General features: G+C 41.7%; 1 protein-coding gene across 1 annotated transcript in view; it reads right to left on the reverse strand.

Annotated features, from left to right (window-relative positions):
* Nucleotides 1-4,894: 4,894 nt before the first annotated feature.
* The window catches only part of TMEFF2 (transmembrane protein with EGF like and two follistatin like domains 2), a 1,600,560-nt gene continuing 1,579,586 nt past the window's right edge, over nucleotides 4,895-25,868 (reverse strand). The window contains exon 10 of the mRNA XM_040440620.1: nucleotides 4,895-5,060. Coding sequence (XP_040296554.1) covers nucleotides 4,964-5,060 — 97 coding nt within the window. The 3' untranslated portion in view covers nucleotides 4,895-4,963. The remainder of the gene's footprint in view (nucleotides 5,061-25,868) is intronic.

Consider the following 25,868-nt stretch of genomic DNA (forward strand, 5'->3'; position numbering starts at 1 on the left):
CCCACACAGCTATGACAGCTGTATTACCAGTTACTTAAAAAAATAAAATAAGACTTCTACTGTAGGTAACTTTGATACCTAGTGTACAGTCGTGGCCAAAAGTTTTGAGAATTAGATAAATATTGGAAATTGGAAAAGTTGCTGCTTAAGTTTTTATAATAGCAATTTGCATATACTCCAGAATGTTATGAAGAGTGATCAGAGGAATTGCATAGTCATTCTTTGCCATGAAAATTTACTTAATCCCAAAATCCTTTCCACTGCATTTCATTGCTGTCATTAAAGGACCTGCTGAGATCATTTCAGTAATCGTCTTGTTAACTCAGGTGAGAATGTTGACGAGCACAAGGCTGGAGATCATTATGTCAGGCTGATTGAGTTAAAATGGCAGACTTGACCTGTTAAAAGGAGGGTGATGCTTGAAATCATTGTTCTTCCATTGTTAACCATGGTGACCTGCAAAGAAACGCGTGCAGCCATCATTGCGTTGCATAAAAATGGCTTCACAAGCAAGGATATTGTGGCTACTAAGATTGCACCTCAATCAACAATTTATAGGATCATCAAGAACTTCAAGGAAAGAGGTTCAATTATTGTTAAGAAGGCTTCAGGGTGTCCAAGAAAGTCCAGCATGCGCCAGGATCGTCTCCTAAAGAGGATTCAGCTGCGGGATCGGAGTGCCACCAGTGCAGAGCTTGCTCAGGAATGGCAGCAGGCAGGTGTGAGCGCATCTGCACGCACAGTGAGGCGAAGATTTTGGAAGATGGCCTGGTGTCAAGAAGGGCAGCAAAGAAGCCACTTCTCTTTCCAAAAAAACCCCATCAGGGACAGATTGATCTTCTGCAGAAAGTATGGTGAATGGACTGCTGAGGACTGGGGCAAAGTCATATTCTCCGATGAAGCCTCTTTCCGATTGTTTGGGGCATTTGGAAAAAGGCTTGTCCGGAGAAGAAAAGGTGAGTGCTACCATCAGTCCTGTGTCATGCCAACAGTAAAGCATCCTGAGACCATTCATGTGTGGGGTTGCTTCTCATCCAAGGGAGTGGGCTCACTCACAATTTTGCCCAAAAACACAGCCATGAATAAAGAATGGTACCAAAACACCCTCCAACAGCAACTTCTTCCAACAATCCAACAACAGTTTGGTGAAGAACAATGCATTTTCCAGCACGATGGAGCACCGTGCCATAAGGCAAAAGTGATAACTAAGTGGCTCGGGGACCAAAACGTTGACATTTTGGGTCCATGGCCTGGAAACTCCCCAGATCTAAATCCCATTGAGAACTTGTGGTCAATCCTCAAGAGGCGGGTGAACAAACAAAAACCCACAAATTCTGACAAACTCCAAGAAGTGATTATGAAAGAATGGATTGCTATCAGTTAGGAATTGGCCCAGAAGTTGATTGAGAGCATGCCCAGTCGAATTGCAGAGGTCCTGCAAAGAAGAGCCAACACTGCAAATACTGACTCTTTGCATAAATGTCATGTAATTGTCGATAAAAGCCTTTGAAACGTATGAAGTGCGTGTAATTATATCCACTACATCACAGAAACAACTGAAACAAAGATCTAAAAGCAGTTTAGCAGCAAACTTTGTGAAAACTAATATTTGTGTCATTCTCAAAACTTTTGGCCACGACTGTACATACACATGACAGCTGACCCAGCACACTGTGTATGGATGTAGCAGAGCTGGGTGTGTTGGGGCAACTGTCATGTGTATGGTTGTACACTAGGTATCAAAGTTATCTACAGTAGAAGTCTTATATATATATATTTTTTTTTTTAAGTTACTAGCTGTACAGCTGTCATAGCTGTGTGGTTAGGTGCCCTGCCTCTGATACAGAAGGTCATAGGTTCGAATCCCATCTTAAACTTTTCTGAAAGACAGGCTAAATAGGAACACGAGCACCAAATCTTCAACACTAGAGCCTGCTGGGAACACAGGAAGAGGCCTGCATCGCATTGCTGACATGGAGGTGAGTAGAAAAGTTTTTTTGTTTTCTTTTAAATACCGGACTGTTACTTTACTGCCACGGGGGAGGGGGCTATTGGCGCCATGATACTGGCACATGGAGGAGAGAGGCACTTGATACTGGCACATTAGGGGGCAGGGGGAGAGGATGGCACTATGATATTGGCACATGGGGGGGGGGCAGGAAATGGACGAATCATGAGGGGCAGAAATGTAAAATTTGCCCAAATGTAGATTCGCTACCGGCCCTGGATAGGTGTATAGTGTGAATCCAGCACAGTAGTGTGTGTGGTGTATGTAGCAGAGCTGTATGCGACACAAGGATGTATAATGTGCACAGCAGAGCTGTGTATGTAAAATGTGTAACACAGTGATATATAATGTGCCTCTCAGAGCTGTGTGTGTAGCAGAGCTGTGTATGTAAAATGTGCAACACAGTGATATATAATGTGCCACTCAGAGCTGTGTGTGTAGCAGAGCTGTGTATGTAAAATGTGCAAAAACCCTGATGCTCTCAAAAAGAGCAAGCAATATAAAACATTGTAATTTGATACCTTTTACCCCTTAAAGACCGGGCCCATTTTCATTTTTACATTAGCCATAACCTTTTTATTTTTCCATTCACATAGTCATATGAGGGCTTTTTTTGTGTGGGACAAGATGCATTTTTTAAATGTCGCCACTTAATTTACCATGTCTTGTATCAGAAAGAAGGAAAAAAAATAATTCTTTGTGGGTTAAAAAAAACAAAACAAAAAACACACACAATTCCGCCAAGGTTTTTGAGGTTTTGACATCACGGCGTTCACTAAAAATGACGTCTTTATTCTGCGGCTCAATACGATATAAAACGTTTTTATTTGGTTTAATTACTTTAAAAAAATACTTTTCTATATTTCGGTCTATGAGAGGGCTTGTTTTTGTGTAACGATCAGTAGTTTTCTTGGGGGGGAGGGGGCCCCATACAAAAATTTGCTGTGGGGCCCAGTCACTTCTAGTTACGCCCCTGGACCCAGCCATGCATGAAAGGTCCACCCCCAAACTACACTTAACACAATACCTGCCTGGGGCTTGGGCACTGCCTTCTGGCTCTCCACTCACTGCTTCCCCTGTGCTTGGGTGGGCCCCTCTCCTTCTTACATAGCACATCAGTGGCAATATCAGTCCATCCCTACCTGCAGCTGACAAGCGCGCTGTCTATCTGCTGGAGCTAGCCTAGTGCTTAGCAGAGAAACTTTACTGAGCCATGCAGTGGGACTTCATTCCTGCTGGCTCTGCCTGTGACTTCATACGGGACCAGCATCGCCAGTCCAGAGTGACTCATTTTCCGGCTCAAGTGCTGTGAAGATCTGCTCGGCTGCTTTGCCACAGTGACAGCAAACTGTACACAGCACACAGAAGTTAGCAGTGCACTGTAGGGCACAAAATGGGGAACTACTGCGAGGGGGCACTAAGAGGGCATAACAACTAAGTGGGGCACTAAGGGGGACATAACTACTATGAGGCGAAACTAGGGGGGGATTTACTTCTAAGTGGGTGGGGGTTGTATTGTGACTGTTAGTGGCAGTCTTGACTAGCTGTGGGAGGACAGTTGGAGGGAAGTTACTGGGGGGAGGGGAGGTTCATCATTTAAAAGTTTTCATATAGTGCCCAGACTTTTCTAGTTATACCCCTGCCTGTAATATCATTGAGCAGAAATACTGTGCATAGAGCAGCACAGTATGATGAACTAGATGGATATGAGGCATGAGATAATTACATTTCTTTTAGCAAATGCTTTTAAAATAAATAGTATTCACACATTCTTGATATTATTATAAAAAAAAGACTAAAATACTCTAAATTGAAGTTTATTAGTTGATATCATTAAACAGACAGCTGCAATAGTTGCTTTTTTGGAATTAAAAAGAAAGCTTTGCAGATCCTGGTCTGATCATCTAATTACAAAAGCAGTGGCACATTAACACTATTGGCAAAAAATGATGTTACTTTACCTGTTTAATTTCTAATAACGTATTGCTTTTCTGTTTCAATTCTATAATTAATTCTGATGGTGTGGAGTACCAGTTACAACCTAAACAATATAATTTCACTTGTACAATTCCATTTTACAAGGCTGTATGAAGTTAAAATAGTTAACAGCAGGATACTACGGCTAAGAATCTCTCATTCACCCTCTAAAACACACATATAGCCATTTCTGTAAAGAGACAAGATGGTAATAGAATTAGGGCACAGGTCATAGGAGCTAGGTGGAATCTACTTGAAATCAATAAATGTCACCCAACATCTCCTCTCTTTTAGAAACTGCAAACAGATGTACAGAAGCTTTCGGTAAAAGAAATGGGCTGTAGGTACAGAATGCAGCAAACAATAGTTTCAATGATTTCATTATGTGCCCATTCACTTGTCATTATCTGCTCCTCAACAGATAAGGCTAAAGTGGAAGAAGCACTATTAGTGTTGTTGGGTGGCTAGTAAGACTTTTAACTCTTCAAGGTCTTTCATAAAAAAAATATATATAGAGTGATTTTCACACATGACACAATGCCCTATTAGGAGTCTTTAGCAACCAGAAGAAAAGACACAACATTTATTGTCACTGCTGAGAAATTGGTTTAATTGTACAAAAGTTAAGCTGTACTACATTGCTATGGATCCGACACACTGAAAACTAGCATTCAAATACCAATAGTGTCATTCTCTTTTCTGAGCATTTATTATTTTAACAAATACATCAAAAAGGAAAAAAAAAAAACTATATTAAGTGATATAAATAGTTTATTTACATTACAGAAAAACATCAAGACAATGTATACTATTTCAAATATATCCATACATATTCAAATATATCTGTAGTACATGTTTTCATTGGTGTAGATTACCACAAATGCAAGGCAACATGTGTAGGTCTTTTGTCCTTGTCTTGACTAATATTAATCTAGTCCAAGGTCTCCTCTGGAAGTTTTGCCATTGTGGAAACATGCTTCAAATTAGCCGTGTCGATGCTCTTGTTGTGTTATCTGAACTGTAGTGGCCTGTGTTTTGCTTTTGCCTGTGGATCCGATTGCTTCTTGGACATTTTCTGCAAGGTACAGTAAACACTTCCATAAATACTTGGTCTTGAGTGAGCTAAGACAATTTGTAATGCTTGTGGAATATATAGTATGCATCTATCCAACTATATGAGATTCTATTTTGTCTTCAAATTATTTTTCATAAAAATGCTTAAAGTAAAACATGATCAACAATAAAGTAAAACTATGGCAAGTCAAATAATGATAAAAGGTTTGAGCAGTGACTGTGGGTAAAGAAATATGACTCAACAGATATGGCAAAAACATAGAATTTAGAAACTAGAAACAACTCTGAGATGAGAAGGGGGACATATCATAACACCTGAACAGGAAAAGGGGGATAACTGAAACTGCAGTTAGGGCAAAGATTTATTTTCATTTGTGGGTATTCAAAATTAACCTTATAATCTGAAATTACCAAGCAAATGCACAGATTTACAATAAGCACAAACAGAACTTGCAGGTCTTGTAGGTCTAAGGCTGGGTTCACACGGGGGTTGCGGGTGACATGCGGGAAAAGATGTGGGTGCGTTGTGGGAAAATGCGTGATTTTTCCCTGCGAGTGCAAAGCGTACCCTTCTTCACAGAAGTTCGGGTTTGGGTTAGGTGTTGTGTAGATTTTATTATTTTCCCTTATAACATGGTTATAAGGGAAAATAATAGCATTATTAATACAGAATGCTTAGTAAAATAGTGATGGAGGGGTTTAAAAAAAATATAAAAAATTAACTCGCCTCACCATGGTGATGGATCATGTGACGGACCATGTGATATGTGCAGTGACATCACCACAGGTCCTTTTCCTACAAGGCATCAAAGAAGAAGACAGAAGAGAAGCCCGGCTGCGCTAACAAGTGGATGGGGTGAGTTAAATTATTATTATTTTTTTTTTAACCCCTCCATCCCTATTTTACTAAGCATTCTGTACTAAGAATGCTATTATTTTCCCTTATAACCATTGCACCAGTGCGGAAATCTCGCCCATGTGAAAGAGGCCTAAAGGTGCCCATACACCTTCAGTTGTAGGCCAAATGCTCATTTGTTCAACAGCTCTCTTTCCTGACTCCCCAGTGCACATACACATGCTTGCTTTGGTTAAGCATTCAATGGGAAGTAAGGCAAACATTGCTCCAGACACCTACAGCAGCAGCTTGGGATCAGGTGTTGGACGTCAACATGCATGATCCTTCTCTCCCCCCAACATCATCTGTCAGGAGAAAGTTGGAAGCTTTGCATACACATGAGTTTATTTGAGTAAAACAGGGGGGCTGGCAACAGAACTCTAATATGTATGGGACTGAGCCTTAACCTCTTCAGGACACCTTCAGAACGCAGCCTAATTTAGCAAATCTAACATGTGGTAATAACATTAAACACTTTTACTTATCCAGGTGATTCTAAGATTGTACTTCATGACAGTGGCAAAATTGAAGCAAAATATTTAATTTTTATTTATAATTTTTTTTTCTACTTTTATAATAGATAGTAATACCTCCAAAAATAGTTATTACTTTACATTCCCCATATGTGTACTTCATGTTTTGATCATTTTAAAAATGACATTTTATTTTTTTGGGACATTAGAATGCTTAGGGTAGCGTTAAAGTTTTCCGGTATTGAGTTCCGTCACAGGGGCTCAATACCAGAGAAAAACGCTTCAGTTTTATCCTAATGCATTCTGAATGGAAAGAATTCCGTTCAGAATGCACCAGGATGTCTTCAGTTCAGTCCCTCTTGCGGTATTTGGCCGGTGAAAATACCACAGCATGCTGCAGTATTTTCTACGGCCAAAATTCCGGAACACTTGTCGGAATGCAGGATCCGGCATTACTTCCCATTAAAATGTATTAATGCCGGATCCGGAACCAAGTGTTCCGGAAAACCGGACCCGGCTCCTCAGTCTGCGCATGCGCAGACCTTTAAATCTGTGAAAAAAATTAATACCGGATCCGTTTTTCCAGATGACACCCGAGAGACGAATCCGGTATTTCAATGCATTTGTCAGCTGGATCCCTATTTGGATCCGGAAACAAATGCTATCCGTTTGCATACGGATTTCTGGATCTGGCAGGCAGTTCTGGCGACAGAAGTGCCTGCCGGAATCCTCTAACGCAAGTGTGAAATTACCCTTAAAAGTTTAGAAGCAAATCTTTGCAGGACCAGTTCAGTTATGAAGTCACTTTCTGGGGCTTACATATTAGAAACCACCCATAAATCACCCTATTTTAGAAACTACACCCCTCAAGCAGGGCTCCAGATGGCGCAAATTGGTCGCCAATGCGACATAGAATTGAAAAATGGCGACAAGACTTTGTACTCTTGTCGCCATTTGCACCTAGACCCTCCGCTGCTCTGCCTCTCACACACAAGTTGAACTGACATGGGCCGCGCTGCTGTCAGCACGTGCCATGTTCTCCTCAACAGCACAGGGGAGAAGGAGGCAGTCCTTCCCCCCCCCTGTGCCGTTGCTGCCGCTTCCACCAATGGACTGATACAGGGAGGAGATGGGGCTGTGGCCACTGCACCACCAATGAATATATTTTATGCCTGAATGCAAATGCAGGCTGCGCTGCGGGTGCCGGCCATATCCCATACCCAACACCCAGCCTCTATGACTGCGCGCTGCGATCCGCCGCAATTAACCCCTTAGGTGCAGCACTTGAGGGGTTAATTGCGGCGGAACGCAGCGCGCAGTCATAGATGCCTGGGAATGGGATATGGCCGGCACCAGCAGCCTGCGTTTGTATTCAGGCATAAACTATATTCATTGGTGCCCTCCCCCCAACCCCAGTATTACAAAGTATAATAATTGGTGGTGCAGTGCGCCCCCAACCCCCTCCAGTATTATAACTACTATAATCATTGGTGGCAGTGGCCACAGGGTCCCCTCTCCCCTCTTCCTCATTGGTGGCAGTGGCCACAGGGTCCCCTCAACTCCTCCTCATTGGTGGCAGTGGCAGTTTCTGATCGGAGCCCCAGCAGTGTAATCCTGGGGCTCCGATCAGTTACCATGGCAGCCAGGACGCTACTGAAGCCCTGGCTGCCCTGGTCAGCTCCCTGCTGCTGTGTGTACTATGCAGGGTGAATAGGACAAGGGATGAAAAGATCCCAGGTTCTAGCCCCTAAGGAAGATCTCAGGTTCTAGCTCCAAAATACTAAGGCCCCTTGCAGACGAGCGTTCCTCCTGCAGCAAGTCTGCAGCGCAGCTCCCGGCCTGACCTCCTAGCACTGACAGGATTAACATAGCATTATATTGATTTATGATGCTATGTAACCCTTACAGTTCTGGAATGTTTTGGATAACACTGGCAACATTATGTCAGTGCTATCCAATACATTATAAATCTAAATCAATATAATGCTATGTGACCCCCCGCAGCGCATGGAGGTCAGGCCGGGAGCTGCGTTGCGGACTCGCTGCGGGAGGAACGCTCGTCTGCAAGGGGCCTAAAAGTTTAAATCGGCCCCTTTCCCAATTTTACATATAAAATATATAAACAATAAAAAAATAAACATATTACATATTGCCACGCCCGAAAAAGTGCGAACTATTAAAATATTTAAAAATATCTCCTTTGCAATTTTTTTGTCACCTTGACCTGACAAAAATTAGGATCGGACTGTTCTATTATGGGCCAATGGCTCCTTGATATATTTTTTTTAGTCTGGAGCGCTGTTAAGGTATTCAAACTTTTTTTTTTTTTTTTTTAACTTTGTTAACCCTTTAGGTGTTCCACAAGAATTAAAGGAACATGTAGATGAAATTTCAGAATTTCACTTTTTTGCCAGATTTTCCATTTTAATCCATTTTTTCTAGTAACAAATCAAGGGTTAACAGCCAAACAAAACTCAATATTTATTGCCCTGATACTATAGTTTACAGAAACACCCCATATGTGGTCATAAACTGCTGTACGAGCACATGGCAGGGCGTAGAAGGAAAGGAACGCCATATGGTTTTTGGAAGACAGATTTCCCTGGGAGAATTTTAAGTTGCCATGTCACATTTGATGCACCCCTAGAGTATAAACTCCAAATAAGTGACCCCCATTTTGGAAACTACACCCCTCAAGGTATTCAAAACAGATTTTACAAACTTTGTTAACCGTTTAGGTGTTTCACAAGAATTAAAGGAAAATGTAGATGAGGTTTCAGAATTTCACTTTTTGGGCAGATTTTCCATTTTAAATAAATTTTTTCCACTAACAAAGCAAGGGTTAATAGCCAAACAAAACTCAATATTTATTACTCTGATTCTGCAGTTTACAGAAACACTCCATATGTGGTCGTAAACTTCTGTATGGGCATACGGCTGGGCGCAGAAGGAAAGGAACGCCATATGGTTTTTGGAAGGCAGATTTCAGTGGGAGAATTTATTTGCCATGTCACATTTGAAGACCCCCTGATGCATCCCTAGAGTAGAAACTCCCAAAAAATTACCCCATTTCGAAAACTACGGGATAAGGTGGCAGTTTTTTTGGTACTATTTTAGTGTACATATGATTTTTTGTTCTGCCAGCGCAGCGTGGGGGGCCGATGGAGTCAGAAGGAGCCCCCTCCCTCTGTAAACACCGCAAGTGCCATAGTCAGAACTGACCACGGCATGTGAAAGGGTTGATCCACCAGCATCACAGCATACAGCGATGCCGGCAGATGCAGCAGGGGCCCGGCTATCAGTAACAGCTGGGCTCGTGCTGCGGATCGGACGGGTGTTGCTCCTGCACCCGCCCGATCAAATCATGTACATACACATGGGAATGCGGTAAGACACCACATTCCCCTACATACATGTACGTGATTTTGCGGGAAGGGGTTAAAGAGGTTGTCTATCTTCAGCAAATGGCATTTATCATGTAGACAAATTTAATAGAACCCACTTACTAATGTATTGTGATTGTCGATATTGCCTCTTTGCTTGCTTGATTCATTTTTTACCATTGCATTATACACTGTAGGATGTTTAGTAGTGTTGAGCGAGCATGCTCGGCTAAACACCGCGTGTGCTCGAGCGCAATGCTCGAGTCAGTGTATTTAAATCTAATTTAGCCTCTATTTCTATGTAGAAGTTATATAGTGTAGTGGTTAAAGTTATGGGCTATGAGTTCTAATCTCGTCACAAACTTTATTCAGAAATAGAGGTTAACTTAGATTTATGTATTTTATATTTTTTTAGTAATTGTAAAAAATTTATGGCTACTTCTGATATATATGAATGCATAATAAGTGGGAAACTACTACTGATGTTTTATCCATAATATATTTACATATGTTATGATATATTATATATTCTAAATATATATGTGTAAATATATTATGGCTAAAAACATATATATATATATATATATATATATATAAAAACAATGAAAATCCGCAGCACTCCAGGAGTGCTGCGGATTTTCAATGTTTGTTCATCATCCTGAATCGAGGGATCACCGCTGGCACCCAACTGTTCACTTTCTAAGGGAGCGCTGCCTGAATTTTTATGGAGATATATATATATATATATAGATATATATATATATATATATATATATATATATATGTGTGTGTGTGTGTGTGTGTGTTTAAATAAAGTTTAGCCTCTATTTCTGAAAAAGTTTGTGACAGGATTTGAACTCACAGCTTCTACATGACTGCCCAGAACTTTAACCACTACACTATATAGCTACATAGCCAGTCTATATAGCAACATATGAGACTTCTACTGTATAGGTCTCAGTAGAAGTACAGTACAGTAAAAGTGTCATATTTTTCTTTTCTTTTTTTGTAACTGGCTATGTAGCTATATAGTGTAGTGGTTAAAGTTCTGGGCAGTCATGTAGAAGCTGTGAGTTCAAATCCTGTCACAAACTATTTCTGAAAAAGTTTGTGACAGGATTTGAACTCACAGCTTCTACATGACTGCCCAGAACTTTAACCACTACACTATATAGCTACATAGCCAGTTACAAAAAAAGAAAAGAAAAATATGACACTTTTACTGTACTGTACTTCTACTGAGACCTATACAGTAGAAGTCTCATATGTTGCTATATAGACTGGCTATGTAGCTATATAGTGTAGTGGTTAAAGTTCTGGGCAGTCATGTAGAAGCTGTGAGTTCAAATCCTGTCACAAACTTTTTCAGAAATAGAGGCTAAACTTTATTTAAACACATATATATATATATATATATATATAATCATACTTCTGATATATATGAACGCATAATAAGTGGGAAACTACTACTGATGTTTTATCCATAATATATTTACATTTAGTATAATATATTATATATTCTAAATATATAATATGTGTAAATATATTATGGCTAAAAACATATACAGTGCTGCCCATAATTATTCATACCCCTGGCAAATTTTGACTTAAAGTTACTTTTATTCAACCAGCAAGTTTTTGGACGGGAAATGACATAGGTGTCTCCCAGAAGATAATAAGATGATGTACAAGAGGCATTATTGTGGAAAAAAAATAAAATTCTCAGCTTTTATTTACATTTGAGCAAAAAATACAAGATGTTCCGCACTGTGGAAAATCTCAGAGGACGTGGTCGGAAGCCAAAAGTGACAACTGTGCTGGCCATGAGGATAGTTAGAGAGGTGAAAAAGAATCCAAGGATCACCACCAAGGTCATCCTGGTGAATCTGGGCTCTGCTGGTGGCAATGTCTCAAGGCAGACAATCCAACGGACACTGCACACTGCTGGGTTCCACTTCTCCAGATAAGGCACACAAAAGCTTGCTTGGCCTTTGCAAAAGCTCATCTGGACAAAGAAGAAGACTTCTGGTCTTCTGTGTTATGGTCAGATGAAACAAAAATTTAATTGTTTGGTCACAATGGTGTTTCCTTCATTTGGAGTAAAAAAGGAGAAGCCTTCAACCCAAAGAACACCATCCCCACTGTCAAACATGGTGGTGGGAACCTAATGCTTTGGGGGTGTTTTTCAGCCAATGGACCAGGGAACCTAATCACAGTAAACGGCACCATGAAAAAAGAGCAATACATGAGGATTCTCAACGACAACATCAGGCAGTTTGCAGAGAAACTTGGCTTTGGGCACTAGTGGACATTTCAGCATGACAATGACCCAAAACACACAGCAAAAGTGGTGAAGAAATGGTTAGCAGACAACAACATTAACGTTTTGGAGTGGCCCAGCCAGCGTCCAGACTTGAATTCAATTGAGAATCTGTGGAGGGAGCTAAAGATCAGGGTGATGGCAAGAAGACCCTCCAACCTGAAAGATTTTGGAGCTCATTGCTAAAGATGAATGGGCAAAAATACCTGTGGAGACATGCAAATGTTGATCTGCAATTATAGGAAGCGTTTGATTGCTGTAATAGCCAATAAAGGCTTTTCTATTGATTATTGCGAAGGGTATGAATAATTTTGAACTGGACACTCTTTGCTCAAATGTAAATAAAAGCTAAATGTTTTATTTCCACAATAATGCCTCTTGTACATCGTCTTACTATCTTTTGGGAGACACCTATGTCATTTATCGTCAAAAAATTACTTGCTGGTTGAATAAAAGTAACTAAGTCAAAATTTGCCAGGGGTATGAATAATTATGGGCAGCACCGTATATGTAATATGTGTTAATCTATTATGGCTAAAAACTTATACATAAATATTTAAATTAAGTTTAGCCTCTTTCTGAAAAGTTTGTGACAGGATTTGAACTCACAGCTTCTGCATTACAGACCACAGTTTTAACCACTACACTATATAGCTGCATAGCCAGTCAAAAAATAAATAAAAAATGAGACTTTTACTGTATAGGTCTCAGTAGAAGTACAGTACAGTAGAAGTCTCATTATTATTATTATTATTATTTTTTTTTTAACTGGCTATGCAGCTATTATAGCTGAGTGGTTAAGAGCCTTGTCTCTAATATAGAAGTTTATTAGTTTCAATCCTGGCAGAAACTTTTCTGAAATACAGGTTAAATTAGATTTAAATACACTGGGATGTCCCCAACCACTGACTCCATATATGGACATAGCTATACAGGTCAAACTCGAAAAATTTGAATATCGTGCAAAAGTCCATTTATTTCAGTAATGCAAATGAAAAGGAATTGCATTAATGCAACTTAAAATTAGAATTTTGTGAAAAAGTTCAAAATTCTAGTCTCAAAGTGTAACACTCTAGTCAGCTAATTAATCCATACCCCCTGAGCAAAGGGTACCTCAAAATTGAGACTTTGGGGTTTCATAAGCTGTAAGCCATAATCATCCAAATTAAAACAAATAAAGGCTTGAAATATCTCGCTTCGCATGTAATGAGTCTATCTCATATATTAGTTTCACCTATTAAGTTGCATTACTGAAATAAATAAACTTTGCACGATATTCGAATTTTTCGAGTTTCACCTGTAAATGGAGTCAGAACAGGGACTACTAAGCCGAACTAGAGTCCCAACACCCTCCCCTCTTCAGAGAAGAGTGCCAGGGGTTCTCCCATTGTGCTCGGTAGAACATCCGAGCATCGCAAAGTGTTCTACTCGAGCAGAGGAGCACTTTGGTGCTCGATCAACACTAATATTTAGGTATGTCCTATTTATCTAAATCGAACAACGGACACAATTATGTAGTAATGTAGTCATTATATTAAAATATCACTGAAAATATGTATGTGGCGTGTAGCTAAGAAATCAGTTATGTCAGAAGATAAAAAATCCCCTAAGGTGAACATAGTCATCTAACCTAGAAGGTAAGATTGTCTTAAAGCGGTTATCCAAGACTATAAAATGCCCCCCATATGCCGGGCTCCTCACAATGAATATACTTACCTGTCTCCCTGCGCTGCTCCTGGTCCGTGCACCGCTGCTACTGCTTCTCCTCTTGCACGGATAAAAACATCCGGTGTCGGGGGGAAGCAGCCAATGGCAGACGGGGACGAGCCTCCCTAGTATTGTGGGTGACGCTAGGGAGGCTCGTACCACCCCTGTCTGCCATTCGCTGCTCCCCCCGACATCAGATATTTTCAGTGGCGGTGCAGGGACTAGGAACGGTGCGGGGCATTTTATAGTCTTGGATAACCCCTTCAATAATTTTAATAATTTTAATACTATATACAGTTCTGCCATTACAAATAATACCTGATCAACTTTATCCTATATGTGGTATGGTAACTTTTCTCCGTACAGTATTAGAATGTATTGCCTCCGATGACCTGAAGTTATTCTCAAAGTTTTGCAAGACTTCACACAATAACTTCATAAATTAATTTGTACTGTAAAAAAAACATTTCCCGAACTTGGGTTCAGTTCGGTTGGGTTCCAAGTAGAGGGTCATTTATCAAACAGAAGTACACCTAAAGTAGGCGTATTTCTGACACAGATTATGGTGCAAAGGTCCTTTGCACCGGAGTCTACAACTTCTCCCTGCTCACGCCAGGTCTAAAAAAGTGATAACTTGCAAAAATGGTCAGCACCTGACTTCCAGTTTGTCGGCATGGAAAAGGAATCACTCCAATCGAAATGTAGCGAAAAATCCCAGCGGACGCTCTTTGTCTTCAATACATCTCTTTCTTTATTTCATCAATGCAGATACATACTGAGGATGCATATTGGCCCGTCCAGGGTTCATCAGCTCATTACAAACAGAGTAATGTGTAGCCTTGAAAACCTATCCAAACTCCTCCGCCTCTCTGACATAAAACACCCACAGCTGACTGTGATAATAAATTGCTATGCTAGTGAATCACTCCACTGACCCATTGTAACGACACCTCAGATGAACAACATACAAAATAAGCAAAATAAATAACATCTATACAAAAATCGGATGTGCAACAAAGATCAATGTAAATATCACTTGCTTGTAGTAAATCATAGTAAATGGACATTGATTTGCAGCAGTTTTTCAGGAGAATAAGACTGAAGGCACATTTTGCTACAGCTGATAACACATTTGTTTCTGAAGATCATGTGATTGATAACCCAGATAAAGAAACAGGTATATTAAAGTTAACAGACTTGGGGTTGAGACTGAGAAGTGGATATATGCCACCAAAAAATCTACACCCAGTAGAGACTTATATATATTTGGTGACAAGGGATGCACAGATTTTAATGGACTCAATAAGAAGAGGAGAGCTACATATGACAAGTAATACTACACCCCTAAAAAACGGCTATTCGATCACCTCCATTGACCATGAGGGGGTGTGGTGTCAGTGTCAGGATTGCTACATGAGAGTGAATATGATGATATACAACAAAAGTTTTTTCTGAAGCAGTTACAATTGGTTCTTTTTAAAAATTATTTTATGTTTGGTGATCCTTTCCACTTGCAGCGACGTGGGACTGCAATGGGCTCGAATGTGGCCCCGCCTTACGCAAATGCATTTATGGCATCAAATGAGGATATATATATATATATATATATATATATATCTCCAAATCCTGATTATCAGAAATTTGCTATATTATGGAAAAGATATATAGATGATGTGTTTTGCGTATGGGCGGGACCATTTGAGTCCCTCTCTACCTTCTTTGGATACCTCAATGAAATTTGTACTACACTGAAATTCACAATGACATATGATCAAAAACAAGTGAGTTTTTTGGATACCATGATTATCAAGGATGAGGAAGGCTTTCTAAATACAGACCTTTTTCGAAAGGATACTGATAAAAATAGTGTACTACATTATACCAGTGTAAAACAAAACATGCAATGCAACAGCTCTCTGCAAACCAAATAAAGTACAAAAATGCATAATAATTGCTAGTGCTATACTTATATATTAGAGATGCTTGGCAAATACATTTTGTACAAAATTATTTGAGCCCGTCTGCCGCACATCAAGGTGATCTCTTTAAGACAGGTTCCTAACACTAAATTCTACCTGTTATGTGCCACGACAGCTACCATACAATTCAGGGAGTGTAGGTTCCACATGCATGCTGGGCCTGCTTTATAAGTATAGCACTAGCAATTATAATGGATTTTTGTACTTTATTTGGTTTGCAGAGAGCTGTTGCATTGCATGTTTTGTTTTACAGTGTTGTTTTCAGCCATAGCAACGTGCCCATGCGCATTGGGATGTGCTGACTGACCCCATTTTTCTTTTCATTATACCAGTGCACACCCCAATTCTTTAAATAAAGCCATTCCTAGATCCCAAATACAAAGGGTTAAACGTATAGTGTCTGATCAACTGATGCAGGAGCAGAGGGTAGGAGAAATGTTGAATAGATTTTAATCAAGAGGTTATATGGAGCAGGTCCTTGAGGAAGCGAGACCAAGAAAAAGGATAACACCTTACGTATTCCATTTATTCATAAGTTTCATATATTCAATAAACGATTTGATAACATTGTTCAGAAACATTGGTCACTTTTTAATAAGTCATATCCACAGATAATAGAGTTTAAAAACCCTCCATGAATTTGTAATAAGCGCGGGACTAATTATCAAGATCGGTTGGTCCATGCGGACATTGGTACAATGCAGACTACATTGCGACAAAGATTATTGGGAAGTCAAAGAAACGTCACTTATCCATGTCTGCATTGTGCGCAATGTTCGCATATAATCAAGGGAGCATGGCAGGCTGCGATGTCAAAAGGTGGCGGAACGCCATTCCGGTGTGTTCCGCCAGAAAAAAAGCCCTGATGTTGCCCACCTTGAAGTTTGCATCAGAGATCTGGAAGAGCAAAATGTAACAGTGGTGGCAACTGAAAATCTTCAGAGGAGCATGTTGCTCACTGAACAAGAACTTAGTGGGGTGGAAATGGAGGTTGGAAATAACTGTCAGGATGAAGTAGGTAGCAGGATTATTGTAGTCAGAGGAAGCATGACATAAACATATGGTTATGAATTTCCTCATGCTTCTTGGTAACAAATCTTTTTTTACCTAAAATGGCAGCTACACGTCTCACAAAGTGAAACTAAGAAACCCAGGAAAGCAAGATCACCCATAATGCCATGCAGCCAGCTAATACGCAGATAGCCATCCACTGTGATGTCACAGCCTTTTAAAAGCCTCATCCTGCATGGTCTGCTCAATTTCACTATGAGCTGAGCAAATGAAGAGACGTGGAAGTGCTGTTGCGCTAGGGATAGTAGTGCTAACGATCTGTAGAAAAATAGAATACTGAATTGACAGTGCAGGGATAGTGCAGGGACTGTAGTCTAAGGCCCTTTTCACACGAGCGAGTATTCCGCGCGGATGCGATGCGGGAGGTGAACGCATCGCATCCGCGCGGAATACTGACCCATTCATTTCTATGGGGCTGTGCACACGAGCGGTGATTTTCACGCATCACTTTTGCGTTGCGTGAAAATCGCAGCATGCTCCTCTTTGTGCGTTTTTCACGTAACGCAGGCCCCATAGAAATGAATGGGGTTGCGTGAAAATCGCAAGCATCCGCAAGCAAGTGCGGATGCGGTGCGATTTTCACGCACGGTTGCTAGGAGACGATCGGGATGGAGACCCGAACCTTATTATTTTCCCTTATAACATGGTTATAAGGGAAAATAATAGCATTCTGAATACAGAATGCATAGTAAAACAGCACTGGAGGGGTTAAAAAAAATAAAAAATCATTTAACTCACCTTAATCCACTTGCTCGCGATGTCGGCATCTCCGTCTGACTCTTTTACTGTATAGGACCTGTGGAGAGCATTAACTATAGTTTAAGGACCTGGGATGACGTCACTCTGGTCATCATATGGTACGTCACATGATCTTTTACCATGGTGATTCACCATGGTAAAAGATCATGTGACGTACCATATGATGACCAGAGTGACGTCATCCCAGGTCCTTAAACTATAGTTAATGCTCTCCACAGGTCCTATACAGTAAAAGAGTCAGACGGAGATGCCGACATCGCGAGCAAGTGGATTAAGGTGAGTTAAATGATTTTTTATTTTTTTTTAACCCCTCCAGTGCTGTTTTACTATGCATTCTGTATTCAGAATGCTATTATTTTCCCTTATAACCATGTTATAAGGGAAAATAATACTATTTACAGAACACCGATCCCAAGCCCGAACTTCTGTGAAGAAGTTCGGGTTTGGGTACCAAACACGCGCGATTTTTCTCACGCGAGTGCAAAACGCATTACAATGTTTTGCACTCGCGCGGAAAAATCGCGAGTGTTCCCGCAACGCACCCGCACATTTTTCCACAACGCCCGTGTGAAAGAGGCCTAAAGCTAAAGGGATCCATAGGAGACAGCTCAGTTTGAACCAATGGCAGTGTAGGGCACAGAGCTATCTGACTGAACGGTGTCCACAACGGTGTCCACAGTGGTTAATAGAAAAACAATTCAATTGGGCCCTGATTCTCAAATTGCGGTGAATAAACTGTCTGGTTCTACTGATATTGTGGTGTCCACCTTGTTTAATAGATAAACAATTCTATTAGGCCTTGATTCTCAAATTAGAGTGAATAACCTGTCTAATTCTACTGTTATAAGGGTGTCCACCAGTGTTCCCTCTAAGCTGCGAGGGTGCACGGCCACGCAGCAATTATTGTGCCCCTGCTCACAAGTTTATAATGTCCGCCCAGCGCACTGCTCACCCTGGTTACTGGTATTTTTTTTTTTGTACCAGTATTTTCTGGCCTTCCCTATTTGGCCAGATCAGATAGTGAGCCACCGGTCCCAGCTCCATAAATAAAGCTGTTTATTTACTTATCTGTTGGGAGTGCAGGCTGAGGACCACAGGGCAGCAGCATTATACACCAGCAGGCACGCTGAGCCAATGAGGAGCGGGCTCTACACAAGTGCTTGCTGATGCTGATTGATGCTGCCCAGCGGTTCGCGCTCAGAAGGAAACATGCAGAGGTCAGGAAGAAAAAACCTCTCTACATACTATCAGCGGTGCTCCCCCTCCCCCTCCGTGCCTCCTGACTGCTCCTCTCCTGCAATCTCCAAGTAGAAAGATAGGCGACAAATCTGTGTTTGTTATTTCTGTGTATATATATCTATATATGCATGTATGTATTTATATATGTGTCTATATATATATATATATATATATATATATAACTTTGCATGCATGTGTGTATATGTGTCCATATTTATCTATGCATGCATGTGTGTTTATATATATATATATATATATATATATATACACACACACTATATTTATATATACACTACATTTATATATACACATATTTATATATACAAATAGTTTTGAGCCTCCTATTGGACAATTACTGCATGGGCGATTGTCTTTCAGCTGGCAACAAGTTGTTTAACCCCAACTGGTGCAATGAGTTGCTTTTCATTTCTTAAACAACCATGTCGAAAGACACAACTAATGGTCATGGAAAATATGTTAGTCTGTTTGAGAAGGCTCAAATCATTGGCATGCATCAAGCAGAGAAAACATCTAAGGAGATTGCAAAAACTACTAAAATGTAAGAACTGTCCAATGCATTATTAAAAAGTGGAAGGATAGTGGGGACCCATCGTATTTGAGGAAGAAATGTGGCGGGAAAAAAATCCTGAATGATCGTGATATGCGATCACTTAAAAGTTTGGTGAAATCAAATCAAAGAAAACAACAGTAGAAATCAGGGCTATGTTTAATAGTGAAAGTAAGAGCATTTCCACATGCACAATGCAAAGGGAACTCAAGGGATTGGGACTGAACAGCTGTGTAGCCGTAAGAAAACCACTAATCAGTGAGGCAAACCAGAAAAAAAAACTTCAATTTGCTAGGGAGCATAAAGATTGGACTCTGGAGCAATGGAAGAAGGTCATGTGGTCTGATGAGTCAAGATTTACCCTGTTCCAGAGTGATGGGCGCATCAGGGTAAAGAAGGGAGGCAGATGAAGTGATGCACCCATCATGCCTAGTGCCTACTGTACAAGCCTGTGGGAGCAGTGCTATGATCTGGGGTTGCTGCAGTTGGTCAGGTCTAGGTTCAGCAACAGTATGTGATCCAAGAATGAGGTCAGATGACTACCTGAGCATATTGAATGACCAGGCTATTGCATCAATGGATTTTTTCTGCCCTGATGGCATGGGCATATTCCAAGATGACAATTCCAGGATTCATCGGGCTCAATTTGTGAAATAGTGGTTCAGGGAGCTTGAGAAATAATTTTCACACATGGATTGGCCACCACAGAGTCCAGACCTTAACCCCATTGAGAATCTTTGGGATGTGATGGAGAAGGCTTTGGGCAGCAGTCAGACTATATCATCATCAATGCAAGATCTTGTTAAAAAAAATTATGCAACACTGGATGGAAATAAATCTTGTGACATTGCAGAAGCTTATTGAAACAATGCCACAGCGAATGAGTGCCATAATCAAAGCTAAAGGCAGCCCAACAAAATATTTGAGTGTGTGACCTTTTTTTTTTTTGGTGGCAAATTTTTTTGTTGGACTGGCAGTGTATATTATGGTTGTGTGTATATGTGTGAATATATATATATATGTATATATATATATACACACACACATGTGTGTATGTATGTATGTATGTATGTATGTATGTATGTGTGTCTATATTTATCTGTGCATGCATGTGTGTATATGAATATATATATACACTCACCTAAAGAATTATTAAGAACACCTGTTCTATTTCTCATTAATGCAATTATCTAGTCAACCAATCACATGGCAGTTGCTTCAATGCATTTAGGGGTGTGGTCCTGGTCAAGACAATCTCCTGAACTCCAAACTGAATGTCAGAATGGGAAAGAAAGGTGATTTAAGCAATTTTGAGCGTGGCATGGTTGTTGGTGCCAGACGGGCCGGTCTGAGTATTTCACAATCTGCTCAGTTACTGGGATTTTCACGCACAACCATTTCTAGGGTTTACAAAGAATGGTGTGAAAAGGGAAAAACATCCAGTATGCGGCAGTCCTATGGGCAAAAATGCCTTGTGGATGCTAGAGGTCAGAGGAGAATGGGCCGACTGATTCAAGCTGATAGAAGAGCAACGTTGACTGAAATAACCACTCGTTACAACCGAGGTATACAGCAAAGGATTTGTGAAGCCACAACACGCACAACCTTGAGGCGGATGGGCTACAACAGCAGAAGACCCCACCGGGTACCACTCATCTCCATTACAAATAGGAAAAAGAGGCTACAATTTGCACGAGCTCACCAAAATTGGACTGTTGAAGACTGGAAAAATGTTGCCTGGTCTGATGAGTCTCGATTTCTGTTGAGACATTCAAATGGTAGAGTCCAAATTTGGCGTAAACAGAATGAGAACATGTATCCATCATGCCTTGTTACCACTGTGCAGGCTGGTGGTGGTGGTGTAATGGTGTTGGGGATGTTTTCTGGGCACACTTTAGGCCCCTTAGTGCCAATTGGGCATCTTTAAATGCCACGGGCTACCTGAGCATTGTTTCTGACCATGTCCATCCCTTCATGACCACCATGTACCCATCCTCTGATGGCTACTTCCAGCAGGATAATGCACCATGTCACAAAGCTCGAATCATTTCAAATTGGTTTCTTGAACATGATAATGAGTTCACTGTACTAAAATGGCCCCCACAGTCACCAGATCTCAACCCAATAGAGCATCTTTGGGATGTGGTGGAACGGGAGCTTCGTGCCCTGGATGTGCATCCCTCAAATCTCCATCAACTGCAAGATGCTATCCTATCAATATGGGCCAACATTTCTAAAGAATGCTATCAGCACCTTGTGGAATCAATGCCACGTAGAATTAAGGCAGTTCTGAAGGCAAAAGGGGGTCCAACACCGTATTAGTATGGTGTTCCTAATAATTCTTTAGGTGAGTGTATATATACACACACGTGTGTGTTTATGTATCTGTATGAATGTATGTGCATATGTCTATGTATGCATTTATGTCTATATACTGTATATCTATGTATGCTTGTGTGTGTGTGTGTGTGTGTATATATATATATATATATATATATATAATGTGTATAGGTACCTATTGTATATGCCTATACATGTATTTGTCACTCTCTCTTTCTCTCTCTGTAATATATATATATATATATATATATATATAAAGAAGCATTTTTTTGAGGAAATATGTTGGTGATCATTTTATTGTATAAATGTATGTATGTGTGTGTGTGTCACCATCACCATGCCCACAGTGTTCCTATGTCTTGACGCAGCTGCATCAGGATTTTCTGTGCGGGGGAAGAGGATGAAGAAAGAGGAGGCAGAGCCACCAGCAGGGAGTCCCGTGGGAGAGGAACAGGGAGGCACACTAAGGACATAGGTAACACTACCACATGATCTACACTAGTGGTTTTACATAGAAATGCAGGTAACACTACCACATTATCAGCACTAATGTTATCTGTGGTTTTACATAGGACTGCAGGTAACACTACCACATTACCAGCACTAGTGTTATCTGTGGTTTTACATAGGACTGCAGGTAACACTACTACATATTCGGTAATCAGAGAGCCATCACTGTGTCACCTGTGGTGTTACATAGGACTGCAAATAATATCAACAACATTCTCTGTACTTGTACCGCCCCAGAACTGGCAGGACAGTCTCGGAGATCGGTGGCTATCCTGCCTTCCTGGGAGGGCTGTGGCATGCCTTGCTCTTACCTGTCTCTGCATTTTTAGGATGCAGAGACAGTTGAGTGCAATAGTGCTGCCATGTGTGTTCTATTCACCAGGGGAAAAGGACGAGTGTTATTTTCTCCATACACTGCCATAGAAGTCAGCATCTGTTGCACTTTTATTGTAAATCCACAGAAACATTAGATGAGAATTCCCCTTTAAATAATGGTAACACGGTATTGCAGGTTACCCCGTGGTTACTACATAGGAATGCACCGTTAGTAAGAGATTGCCCACCTTTCACGATGTATCGCCCAGCTACCTAACTGCTCCACTCAGCAACAGCTTAGAAGGAACACTGGTGTCCACCTTGTTTAATAGATAAACAATTCTATTAGGCCTTGATTAACAATTTGGGGTGAACAACCTGTCTTGTTCTACTGTTGTTGGGGTGTCTACATTGACATTGCATAACTTATTTTACATATACAGTTAGTGTTACTGTACAGTATGTCCAACAGAAAGTTGCCAGGGCCCTCCAAAGGAATGGGCAGTCACAAAAATGTTGCTGTAGCCAGCACAAGTAGCAGCAGAAGAAGGAGGGGGGGGGGGGTAGCAGCAGCCGAGCAACAGGCCAGAGCTGCTACTGTCATCCAGCGTTCCTGTTTTGATGACCAATCCCGCTGTCCTGGAATGGTTGACTCCATCTTCAACATCATCTCAATTGACATACACAACCAAGAGTCGATGGGTTCCTCTGACACCACACTAAGTTGGCATGGCCCAGGAACAAGCTCTGTGCTCTCACCTGTCCTGAACCTGCCTTATTCCTTTGCTGTCCTTCTGCCAGGCAAGTAATGCATACCGCCGCTATGCTCCGCTTTTCAGCGAGGAAAAGCTTGTTGAGAACAGTCAGCAGCTGCAGGCCAGCACAGATTTGGAGGAGATGTCTGCTGCATCGTCTTATAGGCATGCAAGTAGCATCGATGACCATAGCATGGGAGCAGGTGTTTCGGTCAGGGACGTGGCTATGAGACTGTGAGGGTGACATAAGTGATGATCAGACAGTAATGGATGATGATGTAGCCGATCACATGTGGGAGCTGGGTGAAGAGGGAGCTTCATAATCATCATCAGGAAGTGAGGGTGGCAGCTTACCCGTGAGACAGTAGCAGGGTGGCAGCGTGCCAAGGTGGAGAATCCCAAGCCGTCACTACTTCTCTAAAAAAGCTGTACAAGCCCTGCTGTACGTACAGCAGACAGTGGGCCAGTCCTTGAGCCTGTTGGTGTCTAGTACAGTTCATACCAGCGCCGATGTGTGGAGCTGTAACTATGGTCAAGGAAAATATATTTCCTTTGCGGCCCACTGGGTAAATGTGGTTCCTGCCCAGGCACACCAGCAACTTGGTCGGGTGATGTCAATGCTGCCTCTATTCTCATGATGTGATTGCAGCTCCAATGTCCTCCTCTGCCTCCTCATCCTCCACCTTGTCCTCAGCCTCCACTGTAGGCACAGTGCAGAGGAAGGCCGCAAACGATTTCTTGATGATGCTGGTGGACAGGAATTCTCCTCTGTGTAGCTTTGATGTTTGCCAGTGGCAGCTCATGTGTGACACCTGCTGTTTGCTCAGGCCCTTTGAGGAGGCCACTTTATTTGTTAGTCACTAGGACTATGGAATGAATGATGTCATTCCACTCCTTCACATCCTGAAGCAGATGCTGATAAATTTGGTTGGCCAGGGGACAGGAGATGTGAGGCCTACATCTCACGGCCACCGGAGCCCTGTGAGGGCTGAACTGGCGGAGGAGGAGGATGAGGACAAAAACACCCAGGAATTGTATATAGAACTAGGTGATTTATCTGTCCAAGTGACAGGAGCGAAGCAGGAGGAGCTGAAGAGTGATGAGGGAGACCTGGCAGATGACCCCGCCAATCCGTGGCAGTATGCAGTGGACATGGAGACAGGGAGTCCCTCTGATTTTCTTGCATAAATGAAATGGCCAGATGCATGCTGAGTTGTTTGTGTAGTGACGGCTGTATTATCACCATTCAGAAGAGGATGACTACTGGCTATCCACGATGTTAGACCCTTGCTACCCGGCCAAAATGGGGGTCTTTTTTTACACCTTCTGAGAGGGATGAAAAACTCAACTACTATCACAACATCCTATGTAGTCAGTTGGTCAGTGCATATGTGCACCATCTCCCCCCCTCATGAAGGTCTGACCGGGGCGACCCTCTGCACCCATGCTCCACTGCCAGGACTGCTGGAGGAGCAGCACCGGCTCCATCAGCAGCAACTTCAGTCTCGAGACTATGATGAGCATGTTTCTTCAACCGTCTACTGAAGAAACAAACCAGCAGCAGGACATGGAGCAGAACCTGAACCAGCAGATGGTAACATACTTGGACTGCACCCTGTCACCCCAGATCCAGGATGCCCTTGACTACTGAGCAGCCAAACTTGAATTGTGGCCGCAACTGGCTGAGTTTGCCCTAGACAAGCTTTCCTGCCCGGCCAGTAGTGTGGCATCATGGTGGGTGTTTATAGAGGCAGGGGGCATAGTTACCCTAAATAGAACTTACCTTTCAGCACAAAATGTTGAGAGATTAACCCCTTAGTGACTACCCATACGTCTTTTTACGGTGGTCACTGAGGGACTTTAGGCTGGGCTGCTGCTTTTTTATGGTGGCCCAGTCCCCAGTGCAGCGGGGAGTGGGGGCCCAGCTCTCACATGAGAGCTGCACTCCTGCTCTAACAGCCCAGATAACGTTTACATCCCATGGGCAATGGCGCCTGTCACATGTAAAGCGCTGACAGAGGGAGTGGACTCGCTCTGTCTCCCATCGGTAGTCTGCAAATGCGAATTCAGGGTGCCGATGCGTGTACATGCTGGCTGGGGTCTGATATAGGCCCCAAACCAGCCTTGAGTAGTTTCCAGCAGGCTGTGCTTCTGGCGCAGCCTGCTGGTCAATGTCAGTAAAGTATTGACATTAAAACTCAATGCACTATAAGGATAGTGCATTGTATTTTTAAATTAATCAAAATGTTGTCTGTTATAGTCCCCTTGTGGGACAATTAAGTGGTGTGACAGGACATGGGGGAAAGTGGTAGAAGGAGTCTACATTTCACCTAGGTTCCTGTCCTATACGTTCTAAAAAGCAGCCAGGGAATTGACAGCAAGGAAAACTAGGTTTTCTCTTTGCAAGGGTTTTGTTAAAAAACCTGGTTAGAAGGGCCTGGCTGCTTGGAGCAGGGAGAGTTGGGTGGGTCCCTGCTCCAATTAGCCACTCCAGG

Source organism: Bufo bufo, chromosome 7 (genome assembly GCF_905171765.1).
Source record: "Bufo bufo chromosome 7, aBufBuf1.1, whole genome shotgun sequence".
In the NCBI taxonomy this organism is placed as follows: domain Eukaryota; kingdom Metazoa; phylum Chordata; class Amphibia; order Anura; family Bufonidae; genus Bufo; species Bufo bufo.